The sequence below is a fragment of the Nansenia antarctica genome (genome assembly GCF_963989245.1).
Source record: "Nansenia antarctica genome assembly, chromosome: 20".
Lineage (NCBI taxonomy): Eukaryota > Metazoa > Chordata > Actinopteri > Argentiniformes > Microstomatidae > Nansenia > Nansenia antarctica.
Genome location: NC_137693.1, coordinates 6,647,152 through 6,662,558, shown reverse-complemented (window position 1 = coordinate 6,662,558; position 15,407 = coordinate 6,647,152). Strand labels below are relative to the sequence as shown.

Here is a 15,407-nt window from a genome sequence, read left to right as displayed (position 1 = left end):
GCTCCCATAAGGAAGGTCTGAGCTCCCATGAAAGCAGTAAAATCATACATCTGTGGGGGTCGCTAATAATACATTACCACAACCATTATTTGATCATGAATGTCAATGTAATGAGTATTATTTATATTTATTTATATGATAAATATTCTAAAATAAACACGTTTTCCAAAAGAACTACGCGCACCAGCATTAATCTCCTGTGAATGACAGTATGCCTTTGACTGCCTGCACTTTACCACCAAGACACTATGGGGCGCAGTAGAATATTGTGCAACAGCAGAATATGATCGTTGAGAGCTTGCGAACGTGAAAACATGATTATTGAGAAGAAAACATTCAGTAGCCAGCTATCATGCCGCCCCAAAAAAGGCCACTGCTGCCGACCGAGTCGACAAGCCTGGAAAGTTTCGGGTTTTCAACCAAGAAACCAAACTTGAATTCAGCTGCACCTGTTATGACACCTAACTGTTGAAATAGCAGAACTCAAACAAATCCAAGTGCTTCAGAAGAAAGTAGCAGAACTCACCTCCAGTATGTATAAGGAGACAGCTAGTTCGTTCAGGGCAGCCTATACTGTCTAAAGAAAGGATGCCTTATGCAAAACTGAATCCAATTATGAAACTTATGAGATGAATGGCGCGACAGTTGGCCCCTGCTCACCGATCCGATCATTCATGTGCCCAGATTGTAGAGCACATTGCACAAGAGATTAAACAAATTCATTTCTAATGTCAAATCACTTGATTCCCGTAGTAGCATAACATTAGATGAAAGCACAATTCATGGACGAGCATGAACATGATTATTTATGTCAGGTGCGATGTCACTGGAAATGGAGATGTGGACAATGTGTCGTGCTAACAGGGAAAGTGAATGGACTGTATAGCAAAAACAACAACATTTATTGGCCGAGATACCCGTGACTATCGCTTATAGCTGTTGCTTCATGTGGTGGTGTTGATGTGGTGAAATGAGTAGCCTATGGCTAATTAAAACTTGTAAGTCCCATCGCTGTGTGGGCATGATTCGCGCGCGTGCATGAGAACATTTCGCACTGTTATTTTGGAGACCCCCACAAAGGGGGGGTGGGGGGGGGTAGGGGTCAGATTTGATAAATGGTGTTACAGAATTGGGGGACGGTCTCTTTGTGGGTTTTGGAATTGTTTGTGTGTCTCTCTCTCTCTGTCTGTTTGTGTGTATGTACAGTATGTATCTGGAATGGTACTGCAGTCCCAAGAGTGTAAATTCAACAGCTTCAGAGCGTGTTGTTGGTGGTATAATGGTACATGTGTGAATCCATTGAGGCTTTAACAGAGGAATATAGAGCCTACTGAAACTTTCTATGGGTTTCTCAATGCCCATTCAGGTCTCGATAAGAAGGTACATGAATCCAACTTTCCACTGGACTATAGATGTGAACTTGCATTGAGGCACACTGGCATTGGTTTTTCTAAAAACTCGAGTTGTATCAATTCAGTTTGAACTCAGACTTCAAGTTGTGGTTGAGGAGCAGGGGAGGCTGGTAGAAGTAGAAATATGAGGAAATGGTAATGTATGGAATGAGGAGTGGTGTATGGTATGGAATGAGGAGTGGTATCGAACACATGTTTGATACCAACCCCCTCCACCCACACCCCTAAAACACGTGTTTGATACCATTCCTGTGTTGTATACCATTCCTCTTTCCATTTCATGCATTACAATGAGCTTGTCCTCTGATTCCTGCCTCCACCAGCCTCCCTTTTTTGAGGAGGCTATTCATGGCTTGTTGACCAGCAACACAGTCCATCATCCTGGGTGGTGAAGCATGGCACCTGCTTGACCTGACAGGATTTGGGAAGAAGACACTCAACCGGTCCTGCGTCATATCACATGTGGATATACTCAGGGTGCGTTCGTAAATTCGCTCTGAGAGCACCGGAGCGCACACTGGGTTCAACATCATAAAGGGGGTAATTTGCTTGGACAAGAGGCATTCCATGAGTGCTGATCATATTTCCAGAGCGAATTTACGAACGCAGCGACAGTAGGCAGCACAGATACTCCACTACTGTGATACCAAGGGAACCGGATGCTCTAGTTATCTATTGGAATCAAACTGTACTCTTACCACCATGGGTGCAGCAAGTAAAATGCCCTTTTAACAAATCGTAGCCAGGCTATCCACAGTGTCGTATTGAAGCCTTTACCCGATGTAGCCAAGCGAAGTGCTCTGACATTTGCTAATATAGAGTCCGGTACATTCCCATTTGAGGAGTCGGACATTTGACAACTCCCAGGTCCCATATCCCATTGCATATATTATTATTGAAAAGGGAGACTCTGCAGAGCCAGCTGACTTGCAATGAAGGGAAACCACTGTTATTTTGTACTGTAGCGATATGTAGAGAAGTATGGTAGATTATGAAGTTGAAATTATTTATAGATTTTAAGACAGATATTGTTTTAGAGAATGAAGGATAATAATGACTGTAGAGATGTAATGATTTATTTAAATTCTAGAGAAATGGGACTGATGATTTTTGGGTGCATTTAACTACAACATTTACATCACAATGGTGCATTTCTTGGAATCTCTAACATTGAAATGTATGAAATATTCCCCTCTTTGTATAGTTTTGTAATTTATTTAAAGTGTAATTACTGTGGATATTTTTGTTTAAAATGAAGAAAAGTGGGCATTTTCACATGATGTGGAGCCCAACATCACGGCAGCTTGTCCAAGTATGTGATATTTCTGCCCCTGAGGTTCTCTGACTTTGTGAAGGCCAGGACTATGTATTTGTGTGTGATTATTTCAATTCATTTTGTTTTCTGAAAATAAAATGGTTTTTTTCAAAAGAATGTTTCCTTTCTTCCTCATACACAATTCAAAGCTAAAAAAAAAATCTTTATTTACAATTTTACAAAATGTTTCCAACAAGTCACAGTAGCATCTCAACATAACATGAATAAATAACATGAACATCTCACCATAAAACTTGAACAAATGACGAAAGATTATTTTAGAATATGTATCTTGCTACTGTATGAAGCTTGCTGGAAAATCATCCCTCTTTCCAAATTAGAACTACAAGTACGAACAACATGCTGAACATAACACTATTAGCACAGTAACACAGTACAACCCTATGGACTGGAACACAACAGCGCCTCCAACAGGCGGTCGGTGGCAGTGCAGGCAGATGGCTCCTCTCCCAGACACAACAACTTGTGGAACTGAGCCTTTGGAAGCCCACACAAGATCCTGGAACACACACTGAGCTATTTCAACATTGTCCTCATTGTTGCTATTATCCTAGCTTGTCTTCCCATGTTGAAGAAGTGGTGAGTAATGTTCTTAGGTATGATGGTCAGATAGTAGCAGTGTGTGTGTGACATAATACCACATCTGACAGGTGTGTGTGTGTGTTTAAATGAATGACAGCGTACCAGTCGTCGAAGTCTTCTGTCTTCTGGAGCGTTTGGACCCACTGACCGATGTACCACATTCTGACCACGTTGCCGGTAGCAACCGGCTCCTCACTGTCACCCTCGACGACGTTCCCCTCTATCGACTTCTCGGGGACGTCCTCGTAGCACAGGAAGTAGCTGCTCGGGAAACACACACGAGGTGAGAACCCGTCTGACTCTTCTGAGATCTGAAGATCTTTCACATGCATGTGGTCCTAAAATATTCTTAACCCTAAAATCATACACTGCCTAATACCACCATCTAATAATTACACTAGTCCAGCAAACTGAATTTAAACAGTTTGAGGTTTTAATCATGTCATTATTCTCTCTCTCTAAATGGAACTCTCCTTTGAGCTTCACTCACTACTCTGTCTCCTGCTGCTGCTGCTGCTGCGGTGGTCTCTCCACGTTCCAGCGCATGCGTTTGTACAGGCCGGTGTTCACCCCCGCCAGGTACGGGGTCGGCTGGCAGTAGCGGAATATGGAGATCGTCGTACTGCCTATCTGACATTGGCCTATGAAGAAGTGTGAGATGCTGGAATGGACAGAGATGGAGAGAGGGATCAATAAATGGTTGATAAGGGATAGGGGAGGGATGAATGTGACGAAGGAGAAATTAAATGAGGTAATGATTATTGTTATTATTCATCTTTACATTGACAGTGGCTCACTGAGACCAAGATGTCTTTTTCAGGGGTGCACTGCTTACTTTAAAGTGTGTGTGTGTGTGTGTGTGTGTGTGTGTGTGTGTGTGTGTGTGTGTGTGTGTGTGTGTGTGTGTGTGTGTGTGTGTGTGTGTGTGGGGCTGTGTGTGTGTACCTTTCTGGATGAGACTCATCCAGAGAGAAGACGTTGTAGCTGCCGTAGGTCAGGATAAGACGCTCCAGGCAAGTGCACAGCTTTTGAGAGAAGTCTAGCAGCTGCATGGACAACAAACATTCACCAGACACAAAATCACTCAATACAAAGCGCTTTCTCAGTCATACTCTCTTTCGCTGCCTTAATCTCTCCCTATAAAGCTGTCAAACTTGTGTGTGTGTGTGTGTGTGTGTGTGTGTGTGTGTGTGTGTGTGTGTGTGTGGAGGGGGGGTTCAGTGGCAGTGGACGTAGAAATGTCTCATTGGAGGACAAGTTCATTGTAATGCACATCCGTGATTGATACCATTCCTTATTCCATCCCATGTGTTACAATGACCCGGTCCCGCGCATATTATGCCTCCACCAGCATCCAAAGGTGTGTAGTTTCTTACCCGAGAGCGTATGTAAGTGTGCTGGGGCAGGGAGCTGCGCGCGGTGGACTCCAGGTAGCTGAAGAGGGGCTTACAAACGTGCAGGAACATAGGCACCACGCGGGCAAAGTACTCATTCTGCAGATAGTCACCTCTGTACACGGAACAGACACACACACACGCACGCACGCACACACACACACGCACACACACACACACACACACACACACACACACACACACACACACTCACTTATTGTATTATGAAATAGCCTTTCTGAGAAATAAATAAAACATTTAAACAGTGGAGTATCGTTATCTAACTTTCCACCGTTCATTGACCCCCTACCTGCACACCAGGAGTCTCTGCAAGTTCTCAGCCTTATTCAGGAGGTAGTTGAACAGCCGTTCGATGGATCGTTCATCACCCATCATCTTCATCTTCTCCTGCCAGGAGTCACATGACTCCTCTGTGCAGTCAACAGTCGATGGCGCCACAGGGTGTATACAGGAATCTGGAGGTTAATTTCAATGCCTTTCTAAGACTTTTTAATAAAGATCTTGTCAATATTTCTCCAGACCTCACCGCCACTTGGAGCTGTAACCGTTTACATCAGTGACACATTTAACTTAACAGTTTTAGTTTGCAATAGACTACCGTACTAGACCATAAAACCAATTTCCGGTTCATCTTAGGTTTAGGGTTAAAACTAATAAATTCACGAACTTTTACTAAAAGATTTTTAGGACTCAAACTCTTTGGACAGAGTCTAATTCAGAAAAATACCTACAAAATTGATTTATCAACTTTTAATAATTTTCAAGACACCGCGGATACCCTGCGCCAAAGCCACGTGTCCACCTGCTCTGACTCAAATGCATGTAGGCCGTAGCTTGCTCGCTCAAGCCACTTTCCTTGGTACGGAAATATGCAATAGGTGTTATCTACATTTGAAGGTTAATTAAGCAGCTATGATTTTAGACTGATTCACCTGTTTTAATCACAATGTCTGGTAATACTTCAGACATGGTCAACGTGTCCTCCAGCTGCCGCTGCGCCATGCTTTCCTCGTAGGCCTTCACTGTACGGTGGCCGACAAGGACAAACGCGCTGCAAAGGAATGCTCCTAATGGAAATGTATTCGGTATTTGCAACGCGTTTGCCCTTGTCGGCCACCGTACTTCACTGACTTTGCGGTCAACTCCATCATCTCGGATGAGACCTCGATATCCATCTTGGTTTCTCAAAGCTAGCAGCAAGACAGATACATTGCCGACAAAACAAGCCTACAATGTAAAAAAGGAAAAAACGAGTTCTGCTGAATAATTGAACCTACAGTGCACAGAATGTATAGTTAGCTTTAGGCTGTTTATAAATGATTTGCTAGCCAACAGTGCACGCGTCCGGTTGGTGTAACAATCACAGCCAATCACCAGTCGTGGCCTGCGCCTTTCTCTATGGTGTTCTATCTCACTCATTGCTGTGTTAGTGACTGATGATATCCATAGGTAATATCTATGTAGATATCTATGATCTGTGCTAGACTAGTATATATATGCATAGGTCAGGGACGTGCCGTCCATATAAGCAGGGTAAGCAGTGCTTACCCAACGAAAAAAGAAAAAAGGACCGTGAAAATATTAAAATAAAAGTGCTTGTAACCGTTTGTTTGTTTTCATTAAAAGAGTCGTATTTTAGGTCCCAGGGCAGCAGGAGTCATTCATTTTGATGTTGCATTTTTAGCGCCACCTGTAGGAGTAAAGCACTTCCTACTCTGCAAGCACTCCTCTCTCTGCTTTCCCTCGCGTACATTCGAATGCGTGAAAATGTCTTTTTTTATTTTTTTCCGATGCCTCAGCGCTGCTGTTTAATGTGACCAGGGTAAGCATGCTTTCAGCCAATCAGAGTAGTTCTTTCATTCCGATAAGAGCTACTGATTGGCTATCATTTTCAAGTTCACAAGTTCATCAAGTTCACACTACTTGACAAGGACGCCTTTCATCACTGGCCCTGATCTCAATTGAAAAAGAGAGACTTTTCAAACTGCAACAGGCGAGTGACTTCTACACTAAAGTGACAGAGGTGTTCCTTCGCAAGGAGAGGCGAATGGACCTCGTTTTCAAGTAAAGGTAAGATATCATTTTTAAATTTACGTCATGGCTTCTTTGCTGGTTTATATGATTTATATGATTCGCGAGGCTGGTGGCGATCTGTGCTTGTAGATATATGGTTTGGGTACTGCTGTGCTGCTGGTTATGGCTTCTTATTTAAGACTTCCTCTGCTTTTACCTTTGAATGTCGGCCTGTGCCGTTGTGTTTGGAGAGAGAGCTGCTTAATCAATCGCTGAGATAGGCCTAATGTCGCTGTCCGTGCCAGTGGTTCTGGACCAAAAGTGTTTGAGAGAGATAGAGAGGGAGGGTTTGTGATGTGATGTCAAGTGCCTGTGTGACAAAGTGTGAAAAGAAAGTGTGTTGTGAGTTTACTATGGAGGTTGGAAACGGTGTGTGTCTGTGTTGTGCGTGTGTGCGTTTGCGATGTTGAAACTGGACTTGTAGATTTCAGCAGGCTGGCTACTTGAAAATATCTTGGTTCAAAAAAGATTGAACAATGAGCACCCCTGATATAGTCGAAACTGGCAACTGTTTTTGTTTTGTTTTTGGTAATCTGATCACAAAGTGACACTACCGTTTATTAGCGGGTTCTAGGGCATCAAAATTGCATTTCCTTGAAACTGCGTTCACTGATAGCGTGTATGTGTAATTACGTGTATTTCTATATTTTATGCATACCCAATCTAAAAGCTCACGGCACGTGCCTGGCATAGGTAATATCTATGTAGATATCTAAAGAGAAAACCTCCTCTATGTTCTAGTTTGTCGCGCCCTCTAGCGGTATTGGAGTGCATTAGCAAGTAAAGCGAACAGACACTTATCTTTATACCCTCTGCCAGTGCCACCTACCAAACCAAAGAAAATCTCGGATTAATAGATTCACTTTCTAACGCCATTATTTGGAACAATAATTATGCTATTCTTAATCAGTGGCGCAGTACAGTACAGCATTGTGGACTTTCACTTGCTATTCTCGTCATAACAAGACATTCCCTTTGAATTGATTTGATGGACAGAAAAACGATTTGATCCATTTAGACAACCTGTCCAACGGCAATCTTGTATTATTCCCACACATTGAAGGGAGAGGCCTTCCAGCCAATAACGTTGCGCTTCCTGCTACAACGCTGTCTCATCACGTGCGACAGATTATACATTTTACTGTACTTGCGCGCAACTAAAAGTGTCATGAGCGTCTGCGGTCAAAGGAGAGGATGTCAGCATGCAACTTGTATCAGGTGTTTTGCATTCGTCGATGCAAGTTAGATAGTAGTTCTGGACTCTGTGTAAATTGTTGTTATGTTCTTAACAGTATTCCCCAGGTCGTTGCTGCAAATAAGAATATGTTTTTAAGTCGATTTATGTTTTGACAATCAGAAAGTCGGTTATTAACTACGTCAAGCAGCAATCATGAGGTTGCTCAGTGTTCTGCTGAAAGATGTAACACATAAAATAGAGTATTATTCGAGGTTTTCCCCCTCGCCGATGTCCATCAAGCAATTTCTGGACTTTGGTGAGTACTTTTAATCTGCTGGTTTGACTACAGATGTTGTCATAACATAAATATAACATGCATCAACTCTGTTTTCGTCCTCAATGCAAATATAGGATAATAGAGAGTAGATAATAGGCAATGTTTACATCAACCTACTATTTTGCTATCATTGTTTTACTTGTATAAATCTCAAACTTGTAAAATAAACTGCCACTCCCCTCCTATCCCCCATGGAATTCATCTGACATTCCATGTAACAGACAGTGACACAGTATTTGTTTCAACATTTCTGTCTGTCATTGTGTTGTCATGGTTGTTGTTTTGTTGGTGTTAATTGGCAACGTCTCTCACTGAGCCATGCGCTCTCTCATGATGTCTTGAGTTGAGTGGAAAAGCTGTGCCTGAACTAAGTAAAGGTCAACTGAAAGCTATATCCCTCACTGAGTACTGTTTTGGCTCACAGCTCTACAACAGAGTTCATTCAAGTTCAGGACATTATAAATAGCTCCTTATGTGTTGTCCCATTGATGTTGACTCATTTTCAGAATGAGGGTGGGGGGGGGGGGGGAATATCCTTGAATGAGATAGACAACAACATAATGGACACTACTTTCTCAGGTGATATTTGAATCTAACGTTCGCCAGTTTAGCAACTCTTTGCCTTTTCACAGGTAGGGACAATGCGTGTGAGAAAACCTCCTTCATGTTCCTGCGCAAGGAGTTGGTGGTACGTCTGGCCAACACAATGAGAGAAGTGAACCTGTTACCTGCCAACCTGACCAGCCAGCCATCCATCAAACTGGTGCAGACCTGGTGAGGGTTGAGTCTTGCTTGCTCAGATTCAGGGGTGACTGTCAACTCTGCAGAAAGGAGCGTTGTGGTGATTTAGAATTTGTAAATTGATGTGTCGTGAGCTTAGAATTATAAGGCTCTATCTCCGTTTAGTTCAGAGATATTGAGCATCAACGTTTTTACATTCCATTATGTTCTGTGAGATGGAACCTTTGTATTTTATTAATTACTAACAAAAAAATGTCAATATTTTAAAAATAACACCACACAGGCATTAATAAACACCTAATGGATCAGATTATGTAAAAAACTCAATTTTGACAAAAATTGAGATAGCTCCTTATAATTCTAACTTCACGGTGTGTACTGTGACTTCCAGGTACACACAGAGCCTTGAGGAACTGCTGGACTACGAGAGCAGGAGTCCAGAGGATAGCCGCACCCTGAACGAGTGAGTTGACACACTCTTATGAGTAATTGAGTCAAAAGTGTTTGTCATTTGCTCTGCCATCGCTGCCAACATTCATGCCCTTTTGGCTCTAGTGGTGTATGTATGCATAAACAGGTTCCGTGTCTTTTTCACTCTCACTCAAACGACTGAATACTTGAATCCTTGTGCCATGTGTTTTTTCTACATCAGCTTCCTGGTCGTCCTTGAAAAAGTCCGGAACAGGCACAATGATGTGGTGCCTACCATGGCCCAGGGTGTCATTGAGTACAAGCAGAAGTTTGGCTTTGACCCGTTCATTAGCGCTAATGTGCAGTACTTCCTGGATCGGTTTTACACCAACCGGATATCTTTTCGGATGCTCAGCAACCAGCACAGTGGGTTGAATTTTTGAATTGAATTGAAAACTTTATTAGAAGATTTGCAGAAGTAGGTACATGAAAGTACATATTACATACAAGGTCAACTAACAGGATAAAAACCCAAGAAAGCCACTGGCTTATTTCAATTGGGGTCCTTGATTCTCAATTCATCGTTACATGTAAGACAGACAAAAAAACTAGTACTATCTACAAGATAATACAGACAAATAACTATTACTATCTACAAGATAAACATACATCCATCATGGGAGGTAGACATTGGAGAATGGGACAGAAAGAGGAATGGATAATGCCATTCTGTGCATTACAATGAGCCCGTCCGCTGATTTCTACTTCCACCGGTGTCGTCTGGTGGTGGCATATGCAGTGCCCTGCATAAGTAATGGTAGTGGTACCGTACAGTGAAGCATTTGTTGCGCAGTGAAGTCTGGATTTCAAATCAAACAAGTACTATGAGGTTACGGTAGAGATTCTCAGCTTTTATTTCATGGTATCTGTGTACAGAAATCACAACACTTTTATGCATAGTCAAATGCAACGCCTAGAATTAAAACTAGACATAGCGCTCTTATGCCTGCACAATGTGACGGAACGCACCTGACTTCCCAGAAACACCTGTCAAGCCTATTGTCCCATTACTTTTTGGTACTCTAAAATAGGGGGATTATGCATAAAAATGCTTCACTGTGTCCCATTACTTACTCAGGGCACTGTATGTACCGTATATGTATATAGTACACGTGTGTGTACCGGTAGTTCTAATTACAAGGGGGCTCAAGGAGGCTGTATGTATGTATCTATGTCTACATAGGTACTGTATGTATGTGTGCATAGCGCATGCCTTGTACACCATACGAAGGTGTTTATCAAATTATACTTCCTGTTTCAGCTCTCCTTTTTGGTGATGACTCTAGCCAATCCCACCCAAAGCATATTGGGAGCATTGATCCTACGTGCAACGTTTCTGAGGTGGTCAAAGGTGAGTATTTTTTTGCACATTGCATAGACCTCCTTTGATATAGCCACTACTTATACATCTGTACATGTACATACCATATTGTACATAGCTACCTTAACTGTACATTGCTCATAACTGTATATACCTCTAACTACCATACTTGCCATACTGGTATTGCAAGTAGGTATTCTTTTTAAATATGTTTTATGTCACTATTTGCACTTCTGGTTTGGTGCTAAACTGCATTTCGTTGTCTGGTACTTGTACTCTGCAATGACAATGAAGTTGAATCTAATCTAATCTAAATTGTTCCCCTGATCCTGATCCTTAAGAAAAAAACAGGATATTTGAGTCAGTTAAACATCTCAGACACATCAAGCTAATATACCATTGTTCATCCATGTTCTGCTGTTTTTTTGCAGATGCCTATGAGACGGCTAAGATGATCTGTGAGCAGTACTACATGATGGCGCCAGAGCTGAAGATTGACGAGTTCAATTGTGAGTTTGCAGGTTTAACTAATAAGAAGTGTGTGTAGCACTGTCTATGAGTTATATGTGTGTTTGTTGTAATACACTAGAACTACAATAGCTACCCGTGCACTTACATACTGTAGGCTGTTCTAAGGAGCCAGCAGTGAGCTGCTGTGAATGCTTCTATCATGTTTTATAATGCACTATGGGTGTAATAGTCATGAATGCCTTATTCACAGACAGTAAAAAAAAAAAAAGTGTTTCTGAATTGTGGAGAGACTGTTAACCTGTGTTATATCTGTTTCTCTCGCTCTGCTGAAAGGGATTTATTCTGAACATGTGTTATATGATACAATGCTAGATAAGATAGATAGAATAGATAAGATATCTGAGAGATAATGTTAGTTTTGTTCGTCGGGTGCTTAGATTGTAAATACTGTACACTATGCATCAGCTCTTGGCACATGTGGCATTGTGGCATGTTAAGGTTGATTTTTTATGTCTGGCTCATTTCTGTCGATCGACAATTGTCAGTAATGTCGATCAACAACGCATAAATTAACCTTTAGTGTGTTTAAATGGAAAAGTCATCTGGATAGTGTTTCCTCTCATGGTCTGCGAGTGTCAATAGTGCCCAGAGGAGACGAGGCAGAAATAATTAATTGAGTCAACAATGAACACTGCATGAGATATATATCATGATTGATGTTGGTAGGAATCTATGTCCCAGAGCATACAGTATGTCCATTTGTACATATTGTACATTGTACTTTCTTCCCCAGCCAAGGCTCCTTCTAAGCCCATCCAGGTGGTGTATGTGCCATCTCACCTGTTCCATATGCTGTTTGAACTCTTTAAGGTGAGTGAAATGTGCCTACTGCAATGTGGATCTTCCATTTAATCTGAACAGAATGGCGATATTCAGTGAAGCTTTTTCAAATGTATTGGTCACAATTAGTGGTGTATTATAGTGTATTTGCTACCTGAAGACCTCATTGACTGTATCATGTATCCGGTATCCATCACTTTATCACTTTATTCCATGACTTAATCACTTTATTACCTTATTCTACTTTATTATTACTTACTTTACTTTATTCTATTATTGTCGATTTTGTATCCTGCTGCAATGCCAACGTCGATGAACCTAGAACCTAATAATTTTACTCTTGTGTACCTGTACGTTGGATGTAATAAAAGCATTCTGATTCTGATTCTGTATTCCTCCGTGTGTCTTGTGTTAATGTGTAGAACTCAATGCGGGCCACGGTAGAGCTCCACGAGAACAGCCCAGCTGGGTTACCCCCAGTGAAGGCAATGGTGACCCTGGGGAAGGAGGACCTCTCTATTAAGGTCTGTCAGGCAAGGCGGCGGCGCAGACAAACTATATAGACCCTGGCCTCTCTGGGTGTAACATTAGGCTTAATCTATGTCCAGGAAACAAGCCTGTAGGGTCCTCTCTGGGACCTACGACAGGGGAGGCTGGTGGAGGCAGAAATCGGAAGAATGCTCATTGTCATACATGGAATGGAATGCATTATAATGATTTCTACCTCCACCAGCTGCCTTGCCGTGTGATCTATATAAGTTTCCCCCTCATTATCTCTGAGCCTGGTCAAGCCGACTTACTTAATGGTCTCTGGCAACAGTTTGGGGAAGGCCCTTTCCAGTTTCAGCATGACAATGCCCCCATGCCCCCGTGAGGTCCATAATGACATGGTTTGTCGAGTTTGGTCTGGGAGAACTTGACTGGCCTGCACACAGAGCTCTGACCTCAACCCCATCGAACACCTTTGCTGTGAATTGGAACGCCAACTGCGAGCCACTCCTTCTTGCCCAACATCAGTGCCCCACCTCATTAATACTTTTGTGGCTGAATGGGAGCAAATCCCCACAACCATATTCTAAAATCTAGTAGAAAGTCTTCCCAGAAGAGTGGAAGCTGTTACAGCAGCAAAGGTGGGACCAACTCCATATTAATGCCCATGGTTTTGGAATGAGAAGTTCAACAAGCACTCATAGGTGTGATGTTCGGGTGTCCAAATACTTTTGTCCATATAGTGTATCTCCCAATAGACTAAGGATCTCCTTCTCCCACAGATCAGTGACAAAGGAGGAGGGGTGCCCCTGAGGAAGATTGACAGACTCTTTAACTACATGTACTCCACCGCACCCACTCCCAGCCTGGAACCCGGAGCTCAGGCCGCTCCCCTGGTAACCACTGGCAACACAGCCCAATGTGTGCATGTGTGTGTACTCACGGTGTGTAGGAGGGGAGCTTGAAGTCCATAATATTTCTGCATGTGTGTGTGTGTGTGGTGATGGTGGTGGTGGTTGAGGTTGCTGGTGGTGGTGGTTGAGGTTGGTGATGGTGGTGGGGTGGTGGAGGTTGAGGTTGCTGGTGGTGGTGGTAGTGATGGTGGCTGCTGCTGGTGGTGGTGGTGGGTTGGTTGATGTTGCTGGTGGTGGTGGTGGTGTGTGTGTAGATGCAGATGTAGAAAGACCCCCTCTTTCCTCCGTCTTCAGGCCGGCTTTGGGTATGGTCTTCCCATCTCGAGACTTTATGCAAGGTACTTCCAAGGGGACCTGAACCTCTACTCCATGGATGGGGTGGGGACTGACGCTGTCATCTACTTAAAGGTACACAATGGCGTCCGCCAGTATCTTCCTATTGCTATGAGTAACCTATGAGAAAACCTTTCTACATGGCAATACAAATTATAGATGCCAGTCATCATCGTGTGGCTGTCATTCCATGAGGTACTTCTATCTCTGATCTCCAGGCTATGTCCAGCGAGTCGTTTGAGCGCCTACCTGTGTTCAACAAGTCAGCATGGAGGCACTACCAGACGGGGCCCGAGGCAGATGACTGGAGCAACCCAAGTAGTGACCCTCGTGACGCATCGACGTACAAATCCAACAAATAACTCTGGGCCTAACTCAGGCAGCGCTGCTTGCCATAGGTCCAGTTACATGGCCATCAGATTACATTGCCCCATCCACTTCTGCAATAAAGCACGTTGAGATGCAATACCAGTGGACAACTGCATCAGTCATTCAAGGCCAAAACACAGTCACAAGGTCATTGTTTTCCAGAAACTGTCGATGAACTCTATGCTAAAAAATAGTTTAGCATTTGACAGTGTGCAGTGGATTTCAAAAGACACGTTCATAATTCACCCAGTGAAGACTCAGAGGAAGGAGACGGTGTGTGTTTGTGAAATGAAAGGACCTCTGTTATAATGTTACACAGGATGCTAGCATTATTTTTAAATATATATATTCTAATCACTTTGAATAGTTAATGCATTGACGAGTTGAATGCTTGGCTGTTGGCCGTCCACATCAGTATTGTGACAATGGCAGCCGGCAACCAATCGGAATCTACGAAGCAGCGCAAAGGATTATGGGGGAAGGTTGTAATGGTACAAACCATGACTGATTGTGTTGGGGAGATAGGTAGGGCCTGTTCACTGTTCTGTATGGATTGGTGATGCAAATAAACCGATGTATCTGGAGTCGTGCGGTGTATGGGGCCCAGATATTATTTATGAACTTGTTACCTTGGAACTTGGATCCAAGATGGCGTTACGTTGCAAGTCTCGTCCATGTCAGTGTATGACATCTTAGTTTGTTTATCGTTTACTGTTTGTTTTATAGCAATTCAGTGCGCTGTCTGCTTAATCGTTCAGTTGTGCGTAGTACATTAAGTTAAGCTGCTGATAAACAGGATTTACAATCGTTACTCGCTAATAATTAAGCAGCCACTGTAACCAAGACGCCAAGTCCACCAACTCCCTAAATTGACGGATTTCACCTCCCAACAATTCAGCAAACCGGAGACCGAATATCACCGGCGCTCCCCCGCTACTCACCATCCCCAGCGCAGATCTCCGCTGCTTTTCCAGCGGCCTCCTGAACGCCTCGTCCCCCAGCTCCAGCTCTACCGGGCCGGCTAACCAGCTCCAGCTCTACCGGGCCGGCTGACCAATCGACAACGCACCCACGTTGTAGGACCACGTCAGCTGGACTCCAACGGGGCTATTCTCCATCTCCGTTT

General features: G+C 43.1%; 1 protein-coding gene across 1 annotated transcript; it reads left to right on the top strand.

The window, feature by feature from the left end:
• Window positions 1-8,208: 8,208 nt before the first annotated feature.
• LOC308174936 (pyruvate dehydrogenase (acetyl-transferring) kinase isozyme 3, mitochondrial-like) lies at window positions 8,209-14,274 on the top strand (the record flags this gene model as incomplete). The annotated part of the gene is made up of 11 exons (XM_080550047.1): window positions 8,209-8,315; window positions 8,969-9,106; window positions 9,465-9,536; window positions 9,726-9,910; window positions 10,806-10,895; window positions 11,297-11,374; window positions 12,130-12,206; window positions 12,599-12,700; window positions 13,448-13,561; window positions 13,874-13,987; window positions 14,131-14,274. The coding sequence occupies 11 exons, from the start codon at window positions 8,209-8,211 to the stop codon at window positions 14,272-14,274; spliced, it is 1,221 nt and encodes a 406-aa protein (XP_080406173.1).
• Window positions 14,275-15,407: the final 1,133 nt, after the last annotated feature.